This window comes from Macaca mulatta, chromosome 7 (assembly GCF_049350105.2).
Source record: "Macaca mulatta isolate MMU2019108-1 chromosome 7, T2T-MMU8v2.0, whole genome shotgun sequence".
Lineage (NCBI taxonomy): Eukaryota > Metazoa > Chordata > Mammalia > Primates > Cercopithecidae > Macaca > Macaca mulatta.
Genome location: NC_133412.1, coordinates 20,043,507 through 20,065,574, shown reverse-complemented (window position 1 = coordinate 20,065,574; position 22,068 = coordinate 20,043,507). Strand labels below are relative to the sequence as shown.

At 41.2% G+C, this 22,068-nt stretch overlaps 1 protein-coding gene across 2 annotated transcripts in view; it reads right to left on the bottom strand.

Moving 5' to 3' along the window:
* The window catches only part of STARD9 (StAR related lipid transfer domain containing 9), a 152,809-nt gene that overhangs the window by 69,684 nt on the left and 61,057 nt on the right, over positions 1 to 22,068 (bottom strand). For both annotated transcript variants that reach the window (XM_015142036.3, XM_015142037.3), the window contains exons 4-9: positions 18,830 to 18,946; positions 15,714 to 15,746; positions 15,566 to 15,627; positions 14,756 to 14,868; positions 3,339 to 3,408; positions 1,838 to 1,910 (exon numbers count right to left, since the gene is read on the bottom strand). In XM_015142036.3, coding sequence (XP_014997522.3) covers positions 1,838 to 1,910; positions 3,339 to 3,408; positions 14,756 to 14,868; positions 15,566 to 15,627; positions 15,714 to 15,746; positions 18,830 to 18,946 — 468 coding nt within the window. The remainder of the gene's footprint in view (positions 1 to 1,837; positions 1,911 to 3,338; positions 3,409 to 14,755; positions 14,869 to 15,565; positions 15,628 to 15,713; positions 15,747 to 18,829; positions 18,947 to 22,068) is intronic.

The following is a 22,068-nucleotide window of genomic DNA, read 5'->3' as shown; positions in this document are numbered from 1 at the left end:
TGTCTCATTACTCTGGCTAGGACTTATGGTTACTATTTTTATGGTATATCTTTTCCCATCCTTTTACTTTCAACCCGTGTCTGTGGTTCTAAGGTGTGTTTCTTATAGACAGCATATAGTTGGGTCTTGCTTTTATGCAATTTGAAAATTTGTACCTTAGGCGGTTCACACTTAATGCATTTAATTATTGATGTGCTCAGAACCATCCATGTCTGATTTTTCTTTTTTCTGTGTCTCATATCTCCTTTGTTCCTGCTCTTCCTTCACTGCCTTTAACTGTTAAGTATTTTTATTAATATGTAACATTTTAATTTCTGTTGGGTTTTTTTTGCTCAGAGGTGGCAGAAGAAATGCTGATTTTTAAAATTATGTTTTTGAGCTATTTTCTTAGTAGTTGCTCTCCAGATTACAATACATATCTTTATGATCTACTTCAAAGTAATACTAACTTAATTCCTGTAAAATATAGAAACTCTACTTAAATATATATTTCACTTCCCTTGTGCTGTTATTTTCATATAAGACAATGTACAAAAATGCATTGTTATAATTATGGTTTTACGTAATCTCATTCTTTTATTGACGTTAGGAGAAGAAATGAGAAAGAATGTAGGTTTTTTTATATTTACTCACACATTTACCATTCCCAGATATTTCATTGTCTCCTATAGATTTAAGATACTTTCTAACATCACTTTCCTTCAGCCTAGAAGATTTCATTTAGTTTTCTTGTCAGGTAAGTCTGCTGCCAATAAATTCTACCTTCCCCCCCCCCCCCCCAATCTGGGAATGTTCTTATTGACAGTTTTTTACATTCTCTCAGCACCCTGCCCTCTAGGGTTCAATGCTTCTGATGAGAAGTCAGCCATTCATCATGTAATTGTTCTCCTGTATGAGTCACTTTTCGCTAGCTGTTTTAAAGATGTTCTCTTTGTCTTTCAACAGTTTAAATATGATGTGTCTAGGTGTGGATCTCTTTGTGTTTATTTTACTTGGAGTCCTTTGAGCTTCTTAGATCTCTAAATGATTTTCACAAATTTAGGAAGTTTTTGGTCACTGTTTTATTTTGGGTGTGGTGCTCCTCACTTTGTTACATTCCTTTAATCTATTTTCAGACCACAGAAAGGATTTTGTCCAGCTTTATAGTTGCTTTCTGGGGATATGACTTGACCTCCTCATTCCATCATAATGGAAGTGAATCTTCTAATATTTCATTTTAATGCTTATTTTCTTTTCAACCTTTTGTTTTAAATGTCCACACTGATCACACAGATGTGAAAGTATTGTAAAATGTTAAAAATAAATACAAGCAGAAGATATTTTGATTAGTCTTTATAAAATGCTTCTACCCATTCTGGGTGTACAGCTTAATGGATTGTGTGTAAATCCGGTTTATAATATTAGGTTCTATCAGAGGACCTATAAATGTGAGAGTAGGAGAAAAGGAAAAGAAATAGGGCCGGGGGCGGTGGCTCACATCTGTAATTCCAGCACTTAGGCAGGCCGAGTCAGGTGGATAATTTGAGGTCAGGAGTTTGAGATCAGTCTGGCCAACATGGTGAAATCCCATCTCTACTAAAAATACAAAAAAATTTTGCTGGGCATGGTGGCGCGTGCCTATAATCCCAGCTACTCGGGAGGCTGAGGCAGGAGAATCACTTGAGCCTGGGAGGCACAGGTTGTGGTGAACCGAGATTACACCACTGCACTCCAGTCAGGGCAACAGAGTGAGACCCTGTATCAAAAACAAACAAACAGAAATAGGAAGGAAGACAAGAAAGTGGTTTAAAGGTACAAGGAGAGGAAGAAATCTCACCAAACATAAGGGGTTACCAACCTGCGTGTAGTGGATAGTGAAAATGGCGTGGGATCTGCTGCTGGCCTCATGAACATGGGTGGCTGCTGTGATTCTGTGTATACAAGGAAAAACTGTTAGGACGAGGATTGTTCACACGTGGTGGATTCTTAAGGATCTATAGGGAATACAATAAATGTTAGTGCTGAGATTCACAGATGAGAATCATATTTAGTTCAGTTTCGTAAAGAGGAATAGTCCAAAGAGGGCAGAAGCAGCATGCTAGGTGCTATCTGAGAATAAAACGGAGTGCAGCTTCATACTAAAATACACTGAAACTTTTTTTTAAGCAATAGAAGCAAAAATTCGAGTGTAAAGAGAAATGAAGACTAGCGCATCATCAACCTGGAAGAACATGACCAAGATAGACCCATTTTATTTTATTTTATTCTTTCATTTTATTTTATTCTTAGACCCATTTTAATAAGACAAGTGGATGTAGAGAGCTTGCTGAGAAGGTACCTCAAAGACAGAGAAGGTAAGTTTTGAATTAATATTCTGTGTTTAATCAAATTCTATTAATCAAATATTAATTCTACAGTGTCAGAAAGATCTTGGAAATGAGATCTCAAATCACATCAATATCATGCTTAAGCCAGGTAGAATTCATATCTCCCTTAGAAATCCATTACAGTGTTAACCTTCAAAGTCAGGAGAGGTTTTCCTTTATCTAAGAGCATCTCACCGTGTTCTGTTCTCAGATGATCTGGAGAATTGAAGAAAAGGGCCAAAATCTAGAGGCTAGTCTCATGATTCAAATTTGACACTGAAAAATCACGGAGCTCAGGGTATCCTGAAGACCAGAAGCAAGTGTCTCCAGGAGAGTTCCATGAAGCTCAGGAGAATGTTAAATATAAATTTCTTCCTTTATGTTCAATTAACTTGGTCCTGCTATTAACAGGATAAATAGAAGGCTCTATAGACTTTTTTACCCCAGGGAAAAAAGCCCTTTTTAGGGACATTTACTAGTAATATTCTAGGTATTTCATAGTAACTTACAAACGGCATGTTATTACAATTTACAATAGCTTTTAGGGGAATCTACAACACCTGGTTATTCATAGCAGATTCAAAACAGTCTTTCAGGGGGCTACAAGTATGCAAAACTAGAAAAAAAAAAGGTTTTCTGAAACTTTTACACTATATTTGTCCTTATATCTATCAAACCTGAGGAGAGGACAATGCAGGTAAGAATCTTTTCTTCCAAATTTAGAAGCTCTAAACAAAGTAGAGTAACTTCCTTGGGCTTACTGCCTAATATTACTATGTCCAGAACAGATTCCAGCTTAATTACTAGTGAGAAGAGACTAAATCTTAGTCACCACCCCTTAACCTGGGAACACTACTGTTCTGGAAAGAGCCTCCTGGTTGTGAACACCTCTACACAGAGACAATTTTAAGTGTCATTATACACTCCCCAAAGGGAAATGGGAACACAGGAGTGTGAGGATAAAAGAATGATAGAAACAAACAAACCTGTTACCTGTTTGCAATTCCCTCCTCCAAGAGTTGGATTACTTGCTTGTAATTGGTAACTACATGTTGAGATAAACCTATCGGATTTGTGAAACAGAAAAAAGAAATTAAATGAAATTTTTGGTAAAGTTTAACCTTTTCTTGTAAGTCTTTATCATTCCTATTTCATATTATTTAATAGACAAAAATGAGGGAATCTGGCCAAATTCATTCAGATAATAAGTTAAATCAAGAAATATTTATTGGAAACCTCTTGTCAGGTATATGATAGGCTCTAGGAATACAGGTCTCTGCTCTCACAGAGATTACGGTCTATAATTCATATAGACCATATGCTAACAACAACTATAATTCCTTACAATTCTGCTATATAGGTTATAAGAACTGTTCTCATATATTACCTCATTTGGCCCTCACAAAGTCCCTGAGGTAGGCCAGTGTTGTTTTCCCCACAAGGTGGCAGACTCGGTTTGGCATACAAAATACACAGTACACTTGTCTCTGTCCTCCCACAGTTTACAATCATGGTAAGTTACACTATACAAGACAATATGGCCAAGTGCCACAGAAGTTGGAAAGATGATACACGAGGAGATCAGAGGCGTCGTCAGGGCAGGCTCTATAGAAGTGAGACTTAAATTTAGCCACTATAGAATGGGGAGGCTTTAGATAGGTGAAGAGGAGCCTACGGGTATGAAAGTAAATCTTCATGGCTGGTTACTAACCAAGTCCCAAAGGCCTTCCCAACTGTTCTAGAGCATCTCTGTATTAGAGATTCAAAAACAAAGTAACTTCATGGGCTTATTAGTAAATACAATTACACCGAAAATAACAAAGTAACATAAATGAAACCAACAAAAATAATAGTCAATAGAAAGCAATCCAAGAAAGACCCAGATACTGAGGCTACCAGGTCAATCTAAAAGTAACTCTGAAGGCTGGGTGCTGTGACTCATGCCTGTGATCCTAGCACTTTGGGAGGCTGAGGCGGGCAGACCTGAGGTCAGGGGTTTGAGACCAGCCTGGAGAACATGGAGAAACACTGTCTCTGCTAAAAATGCAAAATTAGCTGGGCGTGGTGGCACAGGCCTGTAATCCCAGCTACTTGGGAGGCTGAGGCAGGAGAATCCCTTGAACCTGGGAGGCGGAGGTTGTGGAGAGTGGAGGTCGCGCCATTGCACTCTAGCGTGAGTAACAAGAGCGAAATTCTGTCTCAAAATAAAAAAAGTGTGGGGGTGGGGGGGCAGGCTCGGTGGCTCATGCCTGTAATCCCAGCACTTTGGGAGCCCGAGGCAGGTAGATCATGAGGTCAGGAGTTCCAAGACCAGCCTGGCAAAGATGGTGAAACCCCACCTCTACCAAAAAAACAAAAAAATTAGCCGGATGTGGTGGCAGGAGCCTATAGGCCAAGCTACTCAGGAGCCTGGGGCAGGAGAATCACTTGGACCCAGGAGGCAGGGCTGCAGTGAGCCGAGATTTCACCATCGCACTCCAGCCTGGACAATAAGAGCAAAACTTCGTTTCAAAAAAAAAGTAACTCTGCTTACTATTTTCAAGGAGCTGAAAGAAGACTGTAATCTTGGAAACTATAATGAAATAATAAAATGGATATCTGAGAAATAATACTGTAAGTGAAAATAAAAACTCAATATAAAGTTTAATAGCAGGTTAGACATAGCTGAAGAAAGAATGAGTGAGCAAGAAGACAGATCAGAAACATACTCAAAATTTAGCACAGAGAGACAAAAGATTAAAAATATGGAGGCAGCCGGGTGCAGTGGCTCACGTCTGTAATCCCAACACTTTGGGAGGCTGAGGTGGGCAGATCACAAGGTCAGGAGTTCAAGACCAGCCTGACCAACATGGTGAAACCCCATCTCTAATGAAAATACAAAAATCAGCTGGGGGTGGTGGCACGTGACTGTAATCCCAGCTACTTGGGAGACCGAGGTAGGTGAATCACTTGAACCCGGGAGGTGGAGGTTGCAATGAGACGAGATTGCGCCATTGCACTCCAACCTGGGTGACAGAGCAAGACTCCATCTCAAAAAAAAAAAAAAAAAAAAAAAATGGAGGCTAGGTATGGTAGCGCACACCTATAATCTCAGCTACTTGAGAGGCTGAGACAGGAGGGTCCCTTGAGCCCAGGAGTCCAAAACCAGTCTGGCAACATTAGCAAAACTACATGTCTAATTAATTAATTAAATATAGAAGAAACGGTAAGACTCGCAGAATATACAGAGAATAGGCCTAACATACTTGTAATTAGAGTCCCAAAAGAATGGGGTAGAAGGAATATTATAAGCGATAATGGTAGTGGAGGGAAGGTGGGGGGGAAAAGGAAAGGTAATGGTTAAGAACTTTCCAAAACTGATACAAAGATACAAAAGCACAGATTCAAAACCTCCAGCATGATTTTTTAAAATCCCGCATCTAACCCTAAGTAGATCATAATAAACTGTTCAAAGACTAAAGGAAAAATATTGAAAAAATTAAACTAAGGGAAGACTTCTCAGCAAAAACAGTGGAAAACAGAAGACAATGGTATAATGTTTAATGACTAAAAGAAAATAACCATTAATTTAAAATTCTATACTCAGTGAACTTTACCTTCAATAATAAGAAAAGCAGTCCAGGCGTTGTGGCTCATGCCTGTAATCCCAGCACTTTGGGAGGCCGAGGCTGGTGGATTACTTTAGGTCAGGAGTTCAAGATCAGCCTGGCCAACATGGTGAAACCCTGTCTCTACTAAAAGTACAAAAATTAGCCGGGCGTGGTAGCAGGCGCCTGTAATCCCAGCTACTCGGGAAGCTGACGCAGCAGAAGTGCCCGAACCCAGGAGGTGGAGGTTGCAGTGAGCCGAGATCGCACCACTGCACTCCAACCTGGGTGACAGAGCAAGACTCTATCTGAAACAAACAAACAAGCCAAAATAGAACTTGTCAATAGCAGATCTACACTAGAGGGAAAATGAGATTATTCTTGAAGTAGAAGGAACTCGGAGATAAAAGGTAGGATATTCTTTAAAAATTAAGAGCCATAAAAATGGCATTTAAGAAAGGACAAACTGAGTTCAAGTCTTATAAGGTTTATTGTCTGGGAAGAAGCAGAACAATCAGTAAATATTAGACTTTGATAAGTCAGTGGTCTATGTTGTAATCTCTGGAGTGACCGCCAAAATAGTAAGACAATGTGTAAATAATAAGCTAGTGGAGAAGAAATATGGAATGATTTTTTAAAGCTATCAAACCAAAAGACAAAGTAAAGAAAAAGAAACATAAAACAGGAAAGGTAAAGAGAAAACACAAAATAACAGATTTAAACCCAAATAAAATTAGTGACTACATTAAATATAAGCAGACCACAATATCAAATTAAAAGACCAAAATTGTGATGAAACAAAGGTAAAACAAAGCAAAAGGAAAATTTTTTAAAATAAAAAACACATCTGAAATATATAAAGAAAACTGAAAGTAAAAATAGAAAAGAAGATAAAAATACAAACACTAACCCAAAGAAAGCTAGCTTAGTTAATGCCTGACAAAGTAGACTTTAAAGTAAAAGCATTACTAGAGATAAAAATCCTTCACAATGAAAAAAGGGTTCAACGAACCAGGAAGTTTTAACAATTCTAATTTTGTATGCATGTAATAATAAAGCCTCAAAATACATAAAACAAAAATTGGCAGAATTAAAAGGAGAAAAAGGCATCCATACTCATAGCAGGAAAGTTTAACTTGCCTTTCTTAGTATCTGTTAAAACAAGTGGAAAAATAGAATCAATACGGGCGCAGATGATTTGAACAAGTATCAAACCTGATAAATAGTAATATATAAACACCATGCCCAACAATTGTGTAATATACTCGCTCTTCAAGCACACACAGAAAATTTACACAAACTGGCCAGTGTGCTAGGCTACAAATGAAACCGTGCTATACATATTTCAAATTTTTTCATTATTATTATTCCTATTATTATATCTGTTATGATGATCTGTGATCAGTAATCTTTGATGTTACTATTATAATTATGTTGGTACACCAAGAACCTTGCCCGTATAGAAAAGCGAACTTAATTGATAAATGTATATGTTCTGACTGCTCCACCAACCAACCTTTCCCCTACCCTTCTCGCTCTACTCAGGCCTCCCTATTCCCTGAGACACAACAATATTGAAATTAGGCCAATTAATAATCCTACAATGGCCTTTAAGTGTCCAAGTGAAAGAAAGAGTCTCTCATTTTAAATCAAAAGCTAGAAACGCTAAAGTTTAGCAAGGAAGGCATGTTGAAAGCCAAGAAAGGCTGAAAGCTAGGCCTCTTGTGCCCAACAGTTGGCCAGGCTGTGAATGCAAAGGAAAAGTTCTTGAAGGAAATTAAAAGTGCTACTCCTTGAATACATGAATGATAAGAAAACAAAACAGTCTTCTTGATGATATGAAGAAAGTTTTTACAGTATGGTTAGAAGATCAAACCATCACAACATTCTCCTAAGCCAGAGACTAATCCAGAGCAAAGCCCTGATTCCCTTCAATGCTATGAAGGCTGAGAGAAGTGAGGAAGCTGCAGAAGAAAAGTTGGAGCTGGCAGAGGTTGGTTCAAGAGGTTTAAGGAAATAAGCTTCTCAGTAACATGAAAGTGCAAAGTGAAGCAAGTGCTGACGGAGAAGCTGTAACGAGTTATCCAAAAGATACAGCTAAAGCTAAGATAACGAAGGTAGCTACCCTAAACAACAGAATTTCAATGTAGACAAATCAGGCTTCTACTGGAAAAAGGTGTCATCTAGGATTTTCAGAGCTAGAAAGAAGCGGCCAACGTCTGGTTTCAAAGCTTCAAAGGACACGCTGATTATCCTGTTAGGGGCTAATGTAGCTGGTGACTTTATTTTATTATTATTATTATTATTTGAGATGGAGTTTCACTCTTGTTGACCAGGCTGGAGTGCAGTGGCACAATCTCAGCTCACTGCAACCTCTGCCTCCCAGGTTCAAGTGATTCTCCTACCTTAGCCTCCTGAGTAGCTGGAATTACAGGTGCACGCCACCACATCTGGCTAATTTTTGCATTCTTAGTAGATATGGGGGTTTCACCATGTTGGCCAGGCTGGTCTCGAACTCCTGATCTCAGGTGATCCACCCACCTCAACCTCCCAAAGTGCTGGCATTACAGGCATGAGCCACCATGCTCGGCCGCTGGTGACTTTAAATTGAAGCCATTATCACTCTGAAAATCCCAAGGCCAGGCTGGGCGTGGTGGCTCACAGCTGTAATCCCAGAACTTTGGGAGGCCAAAGCAGGTGGATCTCTTGAGCCCACGAGTTCAAGACCAGCCTGGGCAACATGGTGAAACCCTGTCTCCACAAAATACACAAAAAATTAGCCAGCTATGGTAGCGCATGGGTGGGAAAATGAATCACATGAGCCTGGGAAGTTGAGGCTGCAGTGAGCTGTGATCACGCCACTGCACTCCAGTTGGGGTGATAGAGCAAGACCCTCCCTCTCAAAAAAAAAAAAAATCCTAGGGCCCTTAAGATTCATGCTAAATCTACTCTGCCTGTGCCCTATAAATGGAACCATAAAGCCTGGATGACAGCATATCTGCTTACAGTAAGCCCACTGTTGAGAACTACTGCTCAGAAAAAAGATTATTTTCAAAATATTACTGCTCATTGACAGTGTTCCTGGTCACCCAAGGGCTCTCTTGGAGACATACAAGAAGGCTAATGTTGTTTTCATGCTTGCTAACATAACATCTGTTCTATGGCCCATGGACCAAGGAGTCCTTTCGACTTTGATAATTTAAGAAATACATTTCATAAACCTATAGCTGTCAGTGATTCCTCTGATGGATCTGGGCAAAGTCTACTGGAAACTTTCTGGAAAGAATTCACCATTCCAGATGGCATTAAGGACATTCATGACTCATGAGAGGAGCTCAAAATATCAACATTGAGGGGCTTGGAAGAAGTTGGTTCCAACCCTCACGAATGACTTTAAAGGATTAAAGACTTTGGTGGAGGAAGTAATTCCAGAGTGGTGGAACTATCAAGAGAAGCAGAATGAGAAGAGGAGCCTGAAGATGTGACTGAATTGCCACAATCTCAGGATCAAATGTGAATGCAGGAGGGGTTGCTTCCTACGGATGAGCAGAGAAAGTGGTTTCTTGAGATGGAAGCTACTCCTGGTGAAGATGCTGTGAATATTGTTGAAATGACAAAAAAAAGAAACAGAATATTACATAAACTTAGTTGATAAAGAAGTGTCAGGATTTGAGAGGACTGACTCCAACTCTGAAATAAGTTCTACTGTGAGTAAAATGCTATCAAACAGCATTTCACACTACAGAAAAATTTTTCATGAAAGGAAGAGTCAATTATGTAACAAACTCCATAAGTTGTTTTAAGAAATTGCCACAGCCATCCAAACCTTCAGCAATCAGTATCCTGATCAGTCAGCAGCCATCATCACTAAGGAAGAATCCTGCACCAGCAAAGAGATTATGACTCACTGAAGGCTCAGGTAACCACTAGCATTTTTTAGCAATAAAGTATTTTTAAATTGAGGTATGTACACTTTTAATACATAATGCTACTTTGTACTTAATAAAATATAGCATAAATATAACTTTCATATACATTGGGAAACAAAAACATTTGTGTTTTTATTTTGATTTTTGCTTTATTGTGATACTCACTTTATTGTGGTGGCCTGGAATCAAACTTGCAATATATCCAAAGCATGTCTGCATACATGTTGTTTTAGGTGAAATTATATGGAGCATGTTCTTTGAACTCAATACTATTAAACTAGATACCCATAACAAAAATACAACTAGAAAATCCCTGAGTGTTAAAAAATAAAGAAACTCACTTCTAAACTCATGGGTCAAAAGAAATCATATTGGAAATTATGTATTTTTTAAACTGATTAATGATGAAAACACTACACAGTAAAACTGGTGCAATACAGCTAAAGTCACGCTTACAGGGAAATTTATAACTCTAAATAAATACACTAAAAAAGAGGAGGCCAAGGCAGGCGGATCACGAGGTCAGGAGTTTGACACCATCTTGGCCAACATGGTGAAACCTCACCTCTACTAAAAAGACAAAAGTTAGCTGGGTGCGGTAGTGCACATCTGTAGTCCCAGCTACTCAGGAGGCTGAGGCAGGAGAATCGCTTGAACCCAGGAGGCGGAGGTTGCAGTGACCCAAGATCGCACCACTGCACTCCAGCCTGGTGACAGAGGGAGACTCTGTTTAAAAAAACAAAACAAAACAAAACAAAAAAATGAGGGGCCAGGTGCAGTGGCTCATGCCTGTAATCCCAGCACTTTGGGAGGCCAAGGTGGGTATATTACCTGAGGTCAGGAGTTCGAGACCAGCCTGACCAATAAGGTAAAACCCCATCTCTACTAAAAATACAAAAATTAGCCAGGCATGGTGGTGCGTGCCTGTAATCCCAGCTACTCAGGAGGCTGGGGCAGCAGAATTGCTTGAACTAGGAGGCGGAGGTTGCAGTGAGCCGAGATCCTACCACTGCACTCCAGCCTGGGTGACAGAGTGAAAAACAAAATCAAAAACAATACAAGGGTAACTTTGATGAAGTAATTTTATATCTGTTGAATCTAGTAAAGAAGATTCGGGGCTTGTAATTAAGACATTGCTTTCATTCATTTTTCTAGTAATTCATCCTTATTTTATTTTATAAATGTATTAGTATGCCAAAGATTGGAATTAAAAAAAAAAAAAAAAACTGGTTCTTCTAGCCTGGGCAACATAGCAAGACCCCATTTCTAAAAGAAAAAATAAAAAACAGTTAGTTGGCACGATGGCACATGTCTGTAGTATCAGCTACTTTGGAGGCTGAGATAGGAGGACTGCCTGAGTCCAGGAGTTTGAGGCTGCAGTGAGTCACAATCGTGCCACTGCACTCTAGCCTGGGTGACAGCATGAGACTCTGATCCAAAAACAAAACACCACCATAAAAAAAACTGGGCCTTCACCACAGTTCGAGAAGCATATAGAATATCTCTTAAAAATAATCACTATTGCAAATATATTACTTAATGGTAAAATGGTGAAGCTTTCCTCTGAGAACAAGACTGTCACCACTTTTATTTACTATTGTACTAGAGGTCCTAGTTTATGCAGAAAGGCAAGAAAAAAATGGCACAAGAACTAAATGGTTGGGGTTGGGGGGAAACTCCTGTGACTTACAGATTGAGTATATAGGAAATACAGAATTTTTCTCAAGTTCCAACTACCTACCTCTTGGTTTGCACCTGTACCTTTACATTAAAATAAAGACCACAGTGAAAATACAGTACTGTCTTTGTCTCACTTAGGTATCAGTTTAGATCCTATAACCACTGGCCTCTTACGTGTGCTTTGGGCAGGCCATTGTGCATTTCAGATTTCAACTTAATCTCTCATCTAATTAATAAACTTTCTAATGGAAAGGCTACTCCTTTCCTTTCTTTGGATTTAGGTAGCTATCAAGGTCCATCTCACAATTCTGAACTGGAACTGCAAGTTCTTTAAGGGCTTATATTTTCATATTTCCCATGGCACCCGGAATACTATAGGCATCTTGTAGGTACTCAATAAATTTCTGTAGAATTAGTTTCAAGCCAGAAACCACTTTCCACTTTAAAGTTATATTCACAGAATGGATGAGCCTTAAGACAGATGGACGGGCAGATAGATAAGATATATATATAGAAAGAAAACATTTTTTTAAAAAAGTTTACTAAGATCTCATCAGAGGGTGGTGATGGGAATAATATAGTTCAGTGTGACTACTCAGGGTCCTAGCTTCCAAGGCGGGTTCTATACTATTTCAGCTCATGGCTCCTTCACTAAGAAATGTCCACCTGTATTTGTAAAGGTTTAAGAATGTCCAGAGCGGTTCAAGAAACTTGTGACACAGAATCTAAGAGATTTTTCACTGGTTTAGAATTTAGCATTTCTTACCTCCCTCCCCTCAAGGGTTCACTCCATAAAGGTATTCAAAAGTGTCCTGAACTTTGCACCATAAACCCTGAGATTTGAGTCCTGATCCTGTCATTGACGTTGGACATATGACCCAAGCTGTATGACCTTGCAAGAATCATATTTTCTGGGTTGCAGGCACTATGCCAATCAAATAATCTAGACTCCTAGGCCTCCCTTCAGGCTCTTGATGTTCAGGATTCTGTTCCACTCCTCTCTTCCAGTCCAGTGACAGTTTCCCAGTTTCAATTCTGTTCCAACTCTAGCTGTGTGACTTTGGAACAACCTTTAACTTTCTCCAGATTTCACTGTTTTCTGTATAATGCGGATATCTGAACTATGTCTGAGTTCTCCTCTGGTTACTCCTCCCACACATACATACACACTTTTTTTTTTGAGACGGAGTCTTGCTCTGTCACCAGGCTGGAGTGCATGCAGCTGAGGGATCTCGGCTCACTGCAACCTCCGCCTCCCGGGTTCAAGCAATTCTCCTGCCTCAGCCTCCCGAGTAGCTGGGACTACAGGTATGTGCCACCATGCCCGGCTAATTTTTTGTATTTTTAGTAGAGACAGGGTTTCACCATGTTGGCCAGGATGGTCTCAATCTCCTGACCTCGTGATCCGACTGCCTAAGCCTCCCAAAGTGTTGGGATTACAGGCGTGAGCCACCGTACCCAGCCCACACGGACTTTTAAGATAAGAAGTTTGATACTGCTGCATTGACTCATGGTCTGCCTTGAAAGTATTGCTTTACACAGATATGTATACCCACAGAGTTTTACAGAGCAAACTTAAACTGGTTCCTAGCAAAGGAAATGGTATTTTTGTTGTTTCTAAGCTGCCATTTATGATTGAACATTTGGGAAAAGACACAGGTAGCAGAATCAGTCACTGGCATACCTATTGTATCATCCATTTGCCATGCCCTGACCAGAGAACAGCGGCTCTTGATTGTTCATGTCCTGCTCCTTATCAGGATTTAAATTAGCACACTACAGCCGGGCGCGCTGGCTCACATCTATAATCCTAGCACTTTAGGAAGCTGAGGTGGGAGGATCACTTGAGGCCAGGAGTTCAAGACCAGCCTGGGCAACACAGTGAGATCCCATCTCTACAGCAAATTTAAAAATTAGCTGCCTAGGTGCACGCCTGTAGCCCTAGCTACCTGGGAGACTGGGGCAGAAGGATCACTTGAGCCCAGGAGTTCAGGTTGCAGGGAGCTATGACTGCATCACTGCATTCCAGCTTGGGCTACAGAATAAGACCTTGTGGCTAAAAAAATAAATAAAAAATAAACTAGCATACTGCTATAGGAACATAAAATGTATATATTACTTTGTTTTGTTTTGTTTTGAGATGGAGTCTCGCTCTGTCGCACAGGCTGGAGTGCAGTTGCGCAATCTCGACTCATTGCAACCTCTGCCTCCTGGGTTTAAGCGATTCTCCTGCCTCAGCCTCCTGAGTAGCTGGGATTACAGGTATGCACCACCACACCCAGCTAATCTTTTGTATTTTTAGTAGAGACAAGGTTTCACCATGGTGGCCAAGCTGGTCTTGAACTCCTGACCTCCAGCAATTCACCCACCTCAGCCTCCCAAAGTGTTGGGATTACAGGCATAAGCCATTGCACCTGGGCCATATATTAACTCTTATAAGTGGCCTGGAAGGGTAAAAACTTCGCCCATAAAAGAACCCAACTATTGCTACTTAATAGCAGGATCTACCTTAATGATATAAGACAGATGGTACCAAGCACCAAACATCAGTACTTGATCAGGAAACACATCAAATCCTACTCCATGTCTGATGTCTGACTTCGCCCTATCTCTCCTACCTACTGACTACCACCACCAATGGAAGAGAAAGGGGACTGGTTTACCAGGGAACCAGTAGAGGCTCTGCCATATCGGGCGCCTGAAGATCCCACCGCATTCCCTACAGTTTTCCCTCTCATTCACCATGCTTTAGCCACACTGGCCCCTTGAAAACACCAAGCCTTCTCCCAGGGCTCTAGTCCATTCCATTCCCTCTTCCTGAAACACTTCTCACCTTGTTACATCATTCTTCACATGACTATACTCCTTTCAGGTCTCAGCTTAAATGTTTCCTCCTCAGAGAAGCTCTTCTTGATCACCCCATAAAGGTGGGTCACCAACACTTTCCAATGTTCTTTGCCACTGACATCTATTTATTTATTAGCCTTTATCACTACTTGTAATTGTTTGTTTCCTGACTCACACCCACTAGATTGTAAGCTTGCCTGAGGGCAGGACCATGTCTTCTCTATTTATCAATACATATTCAGTGTCTAGTACAGTAGTTGGCACACAATAAGTGTTCATTACACATATGTTCAATGAATTAGTGAATATTAGGAGAGCTTCCCAGGCTTCAGTTTGGTTTCGGATCTCCAGGACCACAGTAGCTCACCTTGTACATAGGGCCCCATCTCTGGATGCTCCCTGACCCGCAGGGTATAGGGCTTTTTTTGACCAGATTGCTTCAACAGATCCCGCACCCGTTCATTATAGATTTCTAGAAAACTAGAGAGAAGTAGAAGAAGGCAACAACATAATTACATTTTGAAAAAAAGTAGAAACAACACTGAGCTAAAAATCAGGAGGTCCTGATTTTTAATCAGGACTAATGATTTAATCAGGACTAATTTAATCAGACACTAAAAATCAGGAGGTCCTTAGTTCCTGTTCCAGCTCCACCTCTGACATTCTAAGGCACTGATCAAGCGAAGGTTCCCCCTTGAGTCTCTTTCCATACATATACAAAAGTGTTTTTTTTTAATTGTATTTTTATTTTTGAGATAGAGTCTCACTCTATTTCACAGGCTGGAGTGCAATGGAACAATCTCGGCTCACTGCAACCTCCGCCTCCCAGATTCACCACACCCAGCTACAGAGGTTGTTTCTTGAGTGAGTTTCAAACATGACCCTTGAGCTTTGAGCTCTATTGTTCTGTGAAGGCATCTCAAGGGCTACTTGACAGCCAGGGTCAGCTGGGCCACAGAAGGAAAGACCTGCTTGTTAAGTCTATGGGTAGGAAATTAAGTTTTCTACAACAAAGGGCCTAAGTATGTTTCTCAGCTCTTGTACTGCAAGGTATTTCTTCTGTGGCTTTTCTCCATCCCTGTGGTGACTCTGGAAGCAAAGAGAGGACAGCTGAACATGGCAGAATTTGGAGGGGAAGGAGAACTACTGCAGATCCCAGAGCTTGGTAGGTTCTTACCTTACTTTTATCCTACAGGAGGAAGGCAGTGAGGCACAGTCTTTCTCCCTGATGAAGAGACCCTGCACAAACCAGAGGGTTGGGGTTTCATTGTAGGAACTGTACAGAGACCTACTTTGAGAGGATCCAGCCAAAAGATAGTGTATACCTCACATATCCGTGGTGTCAGCCCAACAGAGGCCTGGAGAACAGAAGAAAAGAAAGCATTATTGTTTACTCAAGATGATGCTCTCCCCCACCGAATACCCAGGAACCATCCTCAGCGTGGGGGATGGGTGCCTGGACTCCTTGTGCTAGCCTCTTCACTTCAGGCAGCTTCACTGGAGAATATAGACGACTTTTATGTGCCAGTGCTCTGAGAGACACTCATGGAAGAAATGTACCAGATGAGAGGCATATGTATCACCATAAGAAGGAAAAGGGGAGGCCAGCCGTGGTGGCTCACGTCTGTAATCCCAGCACTTTGAGAGGCCGAGGCAGGCGGATCACGAGGTCAGGAGATTGAGACCATCCTGGCTAACACGTGAAACCCCGTCTCTACTAAAAATATTAAAAAAATTAGCCGGGCGCGGTGGCGGGCACCTGTAGTCCCAGCTACTCGGGAGGCTGAGGCAGGAGAATGGCATGAACCCAGGAGGTGGAGCTACCAGTGAGCTGAGATGACGCTACTGCACTCCAGCCTGCGCGACAGAGTGAGACTCTGATTTAAAAAAAAAAAAAGAAGAAGAAGAAGAAGGAAGAGAAGCCAGCACACCCAGACACCTGCTTTTATGCAATGAAGGTTACATTATTCTTGGATAAAAACACTTTACCAATGTTCCTCCTAGACTCTCTACACCTGGGGAATGGAGTATATGAGTATTCAAAATACACATTTAGACCAGGTGTGGTGGCTCACCCCTGTAATCCCAGCACTTTGGGAGGCCGAGGTGGGTGGATCACTTGAGCTCAGGAGTTAGAGACAAGCCTGGGCAACCTGCGGAGACCCTGTCTCTGGCTAATACAAAAAAAATTAGCCTGGCATGGTGGCGTGTGCCTATGGTCTCACCTACTCAGGAGACTAAGGTGGGAGGATCACTTGAACCCAGGATGCAGAGGCTGCAGTGAGCTGAGATTGCACCACTGCACTCCAACCTGGGTAACAGAGTGAGACCTCATCTCAAAAACAAAACAACAACAACAACAACAACAACAACAAAACACGTTTAGAAAGAGGTAGTTTCTTTTCTCATCTTGTATCCAGTGCTAACTTGTACCCGGTTAAGGGCTTTATACTTTTGGTTTAGCGGCCAATTTCTTCTTTTTTTTTAATTATTATTTTTTTGAAATAGAGTTTCACTCTTGTTGCCCAGGCTGGAGTGCAATGGCACAATCTCGGCTCACTTCAACCTCCATCTCCCAAGTTCAAGCAATTCTTCTGCCTCAGCTTCCCGAGTAGCTGGGAGTACAGGCACCTGCCATCACACCTGGCTAATTTTTGTATTTTTAGTAGAGACGGGGTTTCACCATGTTGGTCAGGCTGGTCTCGAACTCCTGAGCTCAGCTGATCCACCTGCCTCAACCTCCCAAAGTACTGGGATTACAGGTGTGAGCCAACGTACCCAGCCCCAATTCTTTTAACGTCAAATACTGTGAAATCACACTAAACACCGGACAAAGTGAGCAATGAGCTAGGCCCCAGGCATCAGGGATAATCATCAAAGAGGAATCATGTTCTACAGAATGTTCCTGTGTAGTGTTTATTTTGTTACCCACCTAACAGGATATATATACTTTTAGAGACAGGGTCTCTTTTTATTTATTTTTTTTTTTGAGACGAAGTCTCACCCCATTGCCCAGGCTGGAGTGCAATGGTATAATCTCAGCTTACTGCAACCTCAGCCTCCCAGGTTCAAGTGATTCTCATGCCTCAGCCTCCCAGATAGCTGGGATTACAGGTGCGTGCCACCACATCTAGCTAATTTTTGTATTTTTAGTAGAAACTTGGTTTCACCATATTGGCCAGGCTGGCCTTGAACTCCTGACCTCATGATCCACCCGCCTCGACCTCCCAAAGTGCTGGGATGACAGGAATGAGCCACCGCACCCAGCAGAGACAGGGTGTCTCACTCTGTTGTCCAGGCTGGAGTACAGTGGCAAGATCATGGCTGATCACTGCAACCTCAACCTCCCAGGCTGAAGCCATCCTCCCACCTCAGCCTCCTAAGTAGCTGAGACCACAGGCATGTGGCCCTACACCCGGCTAATTTTTGTATTTTTTATAGAGATGGGGTCTCCCTATGTTGCCCAGACTGTTCTCAAATTCCTGGGCTTAAGAGATCTTTCTGCCTCAGCCACCCCAAAGTGTTGAGATTATAGGTGTGAACCACTGCGCCTGGCACCCCGACCAGGATACTTCTAAACCCAAAACAAAAAGGTATTAAGGAACTCTGCCCTCCTGATTTTCTGTGATAAAGGAAGGCTCTCATTAAATCCTATATACTTTTGAAAGCCGCTGGCTCAGGAGCTAGTTCTCCTGCTTTCTTCTAATACACAGATCTAATACATGTAGGCTTGGAGCTTGGCCACAATAATCAAATCTCTGCACAGCTCTAGCCTGCACTTAAGATTTAGTCCAGGTCTTGTCCACAGCAAAGGTGCAAAACAGCTTCAAATAACGAACCTGGAGATAACAAGAAATTCAGTAGGACTGACGAGAACCGCTTTGTTGAAGGGAGCTGTAAAATTCTAAGGCTCTTCAGGGTTTAATAAAAAGGGGTTAATTATTCAAAGTTTACCTTCCAATTAAATGCTGAAAAACTCTTTTTTTTTTTTTTTTTTTGAGACGGAGTTTCGCTCTTGTTGCCCAGGCTGGAGTGCAATGGCACGATCTCAGCTCACCACAACCTCTGCCTCCTGGGTTCAAATGATTTGTGATTCTCCTGCCTCAGCCTCCCGAGTAGCTGGGATTACAGGCATGCGCCACCACGCCAAGCCAATTTTTTTGTATTTTTAATAGAGACGGGGTTTCTCCATGTTGGTCAGGCTGGTCTCGAACTCCCAACCTCAGGTGATTCGCCCGCCTTGGCCTCCCAAAGTGCTGGGATTACAGGCATGAGCCAACGTGCCCACCCGAAAAACTCATTCTTAAAACAGAAGACGGCTCATTCAATCTTCTTTAAAGTTGACTGACTACAGAAATCATATTCTATCTCACAGTAGTAAGGACAATGCAAGGTTCAGGCTTGCTATGGCATTAGGACTATATCTCATTGTAATACTCACTGGGGTCCCCAGCATGGTATATGTCTTCCCAGAGCCTGTCTGTCCATAAGCAAAAAGGCATATGTTATAGCCTTTGGAAACTCCAGACAGTACTTCCATCCCTAAATCCTGGAAAACCTGTAACAACAAAAGCAGAGGAAATATCACTGTGGTCCTTCTTCTCATAGCAGATTTAGAATTATTTTCTAATCTAAAAAAATATATAAAATATTTCAAACATCCATGACTATTAATTCACTACCATTTCATAGGAATCAATTTAGCTTCATAAAAAGATAGCTAAGGAAAATTCATTCATTCAGCCCGTCAAATTATTTAAGTGCCTACGGTATCTAGACACAATACTAGACTCTGAAAATACAAAAGTAATATGGTCTCTAAACTTAAGGCAAAGAGAGTGTAGAAGAGCAAAGATATGCAAGCAAAATAATTCTGTATCTCTCATAAGAAAATGTTTAATATGGTTAATCAGGTAAAGCTGCAGCGAAATACTGCCCAATAACAAAGAAATTCAGGGTCTTAGGATACCACACTGAAGATCAGTAAGACCAGAAGTTAGGGAGGTGTTTTCCATGTGCATTTATTTTCTATACACTCCCTCCTCAGATTGACCCTAAGAGCTGGCTGGTTCTGCTGGTCATTTACCCCTGCTTCAGTGAATCAGAAACAGGCAGAGGTCCTCGTGTGAAAACTCCTATACTTGGAATACTGCTTGGAAGTCCTACTGAGCTCTGTTTGGCAGACTCTGGTCTCAGGAAAAAACAGCCAGCTTTATGGGGAAGGCACAGCTTCCTAGTTCAGCCAGTCTTCAGCAGAGTGGTATGTGGGCATCTGCATACCCATGGCTGTTACAGTGGACGTTTACCCTTTGTATTGTTGCCCAGCATCAAAATACTCTTCCTTTGAACCTTTGGTTGTGTCAGTCTCGGTGGGAAGCACAACTCAATGTTCTACTATAGAAGCCAAACAGGCCAGATATTCCTCTCCACCTAGGACAACGCTAGCACATGAAATGAAGCCAGATAGGGCTGGATGCAGTGGCTCACGCCTGTAATCCCAGCACTTTGGGAGGATGAGGTGGGTGGATCACCTAAGGTCAGGAGTTCAAGACTAGCCTGGCCAACATGGCGAAACCCTGTCTCTACTAAAAATACAAAAAATTACCCGGGCATGGTGGCAGGCACCTATAATCCCAGCTACTTGGGAAGTGGAGGTAGGAGAATCACTTGAACCCAGGAAGTGGAAGTGCAACGAGCTGAGATCGTGCCATTGCACTCCAGCCTGGGAGAGAGAGTGAGACTCCATCTCAAAAAAAAAAAGAAAGAAAGAAAGAAATGGGGCCAGACAACTACATGTCACTTGACAAGTAGAATATCATTTGAATTTTGAAAGAAAGACATAAAAATAAAGAATAGTTAATAAATTGTCCATACTGGCATCAAGGATCCAATAGCACTGCCTGCTGGGCATGCAGTGGTAGAAGTGCCAAGTGTGGTGCTCAAATCAGACAATTCTGTGATGTAGTTCCGCCTGGGGTCCCTGCTGCTTAGTATCCCATGTCTTCCTGCCCATTTTTCAACTTTCCCCTCAATTCTGTGACTCCACTGATATGATTCTAAGGTGTAGTGTGTTCTTACACTTCAAAGCTGTGTGATATTGGGCAAGTTACTTAAACTCTGTAAACTTCCGTTTCTTTAGGTATAAAATGTTTATTTTTGTATCTGTAATACAGGTTTGTCATGAAGATTAAAGTAATACACTTAATTAGGGACAAAGATAGGAGCTGCTAACTCAAGACTACACTCCTTGTTTTTTTTTTTTTTGAGACAGGGTCTTGCTCTGTCCCCCAGGCTGGAGTACAGTGGCACAATCTTGACTTACCACAGCCTCGACCTCTTGGGCTCAAACGATCTCCCTACCTTGGTCTCCTGAGCAGCTGGAACTGCAGGTGTGCACCACCACATCCAGCTAATTTTTTTGTATTTTTGTAGAGACAGGTCTCCCCATGTTGCCCAGGCTGGTCTTGAACTCCTGGGCTCAAGTGATCCACGTGCTTCAGCCTCCCAAAGTGCTGGGATTACAGTTGTGAGCCACTGTGCCTGGCCCTTTACTTATTTATTTATTTTTTCTTAAGAGACATGGTCTTATCCTGTCAGCTAGGCTGAAGTGCAGTGGCACAATCATAGCTTACTGCAGCTTTGAACACCTGGGCTCAAGGGATCATCTCGCCTCAGCCTCTTGAGTAGCTAGGATTAAGGGCATTTTTATTATTTTTCTCTTTGTTAGTTTGTTTTAATAATCAGTGTTAAGTTGTCATCAGTTTAAACAAATGGGTTATTTGCAAGCCTCATGGTAATCTCAAATCAAAAAACCTACAAAAGATACACAAAAAAATAAAAAGAAATTAAAATATGCCACCAAAGAAAACCACCTTCACAAAACAGGAAGACAGGAAGAAAAGAAGGAGGGAAGAAAAGACCACAAAACAACCAGAAAAGAAATAACAAAATGGCAGAAGTCCTTACTCATCAATAATAACGCTGGATGTAAAGGCACTAAACTCTCCAACCAAAAGATGGAGCTAAATGGATTTAAAAAACAAGACCCAACAATCTATTGCCTACAGGAAACACACTTCACCAGTGAATACACATATACACTGAAAACAAAGGGAGAGAAAAAGATATTCCGTGCAAATGGAAACCAAAAAAGAGCAGAATTAGCTACACGTATATCAGACAAAATAGATTTCAAGACAAAAACTTAAAAGAGACAAAGGTCATTATATAATCAGAAAGGGGTCAATTTAGCAAAAGGATGTAACAATTGTAAATATATATGCACCCAACACTGGATCACCCAGATATATAAAGCAAATATTATTAAAGCTAGAGAGAGGCCTCAACATAGTAATAGCTGGAGACTTCAACACCCCACTTTCAGCATTGGATAGATCATTCAGACAGAAAATCAACAAAGAAATGTTGGACTTAATCTGCACTGTAAACCAAATGGACCTAATAGATATTTACAGAACATTTCATCCAATGGCTGCAGAATACACATTCTTCTCCTCAGCACATGGATCACTCTCAATAATAGACCATGTTAGGCCACAACACATGTTTTAAAGAATTTAAAAAAAAATCTTCCTGAAAGGTGGGTTAAGGAAAAAATAAATAATAAAACAATTCAAAAAAGCTGAAATCATATCAAGTATCTTCTATGACCACAATGGA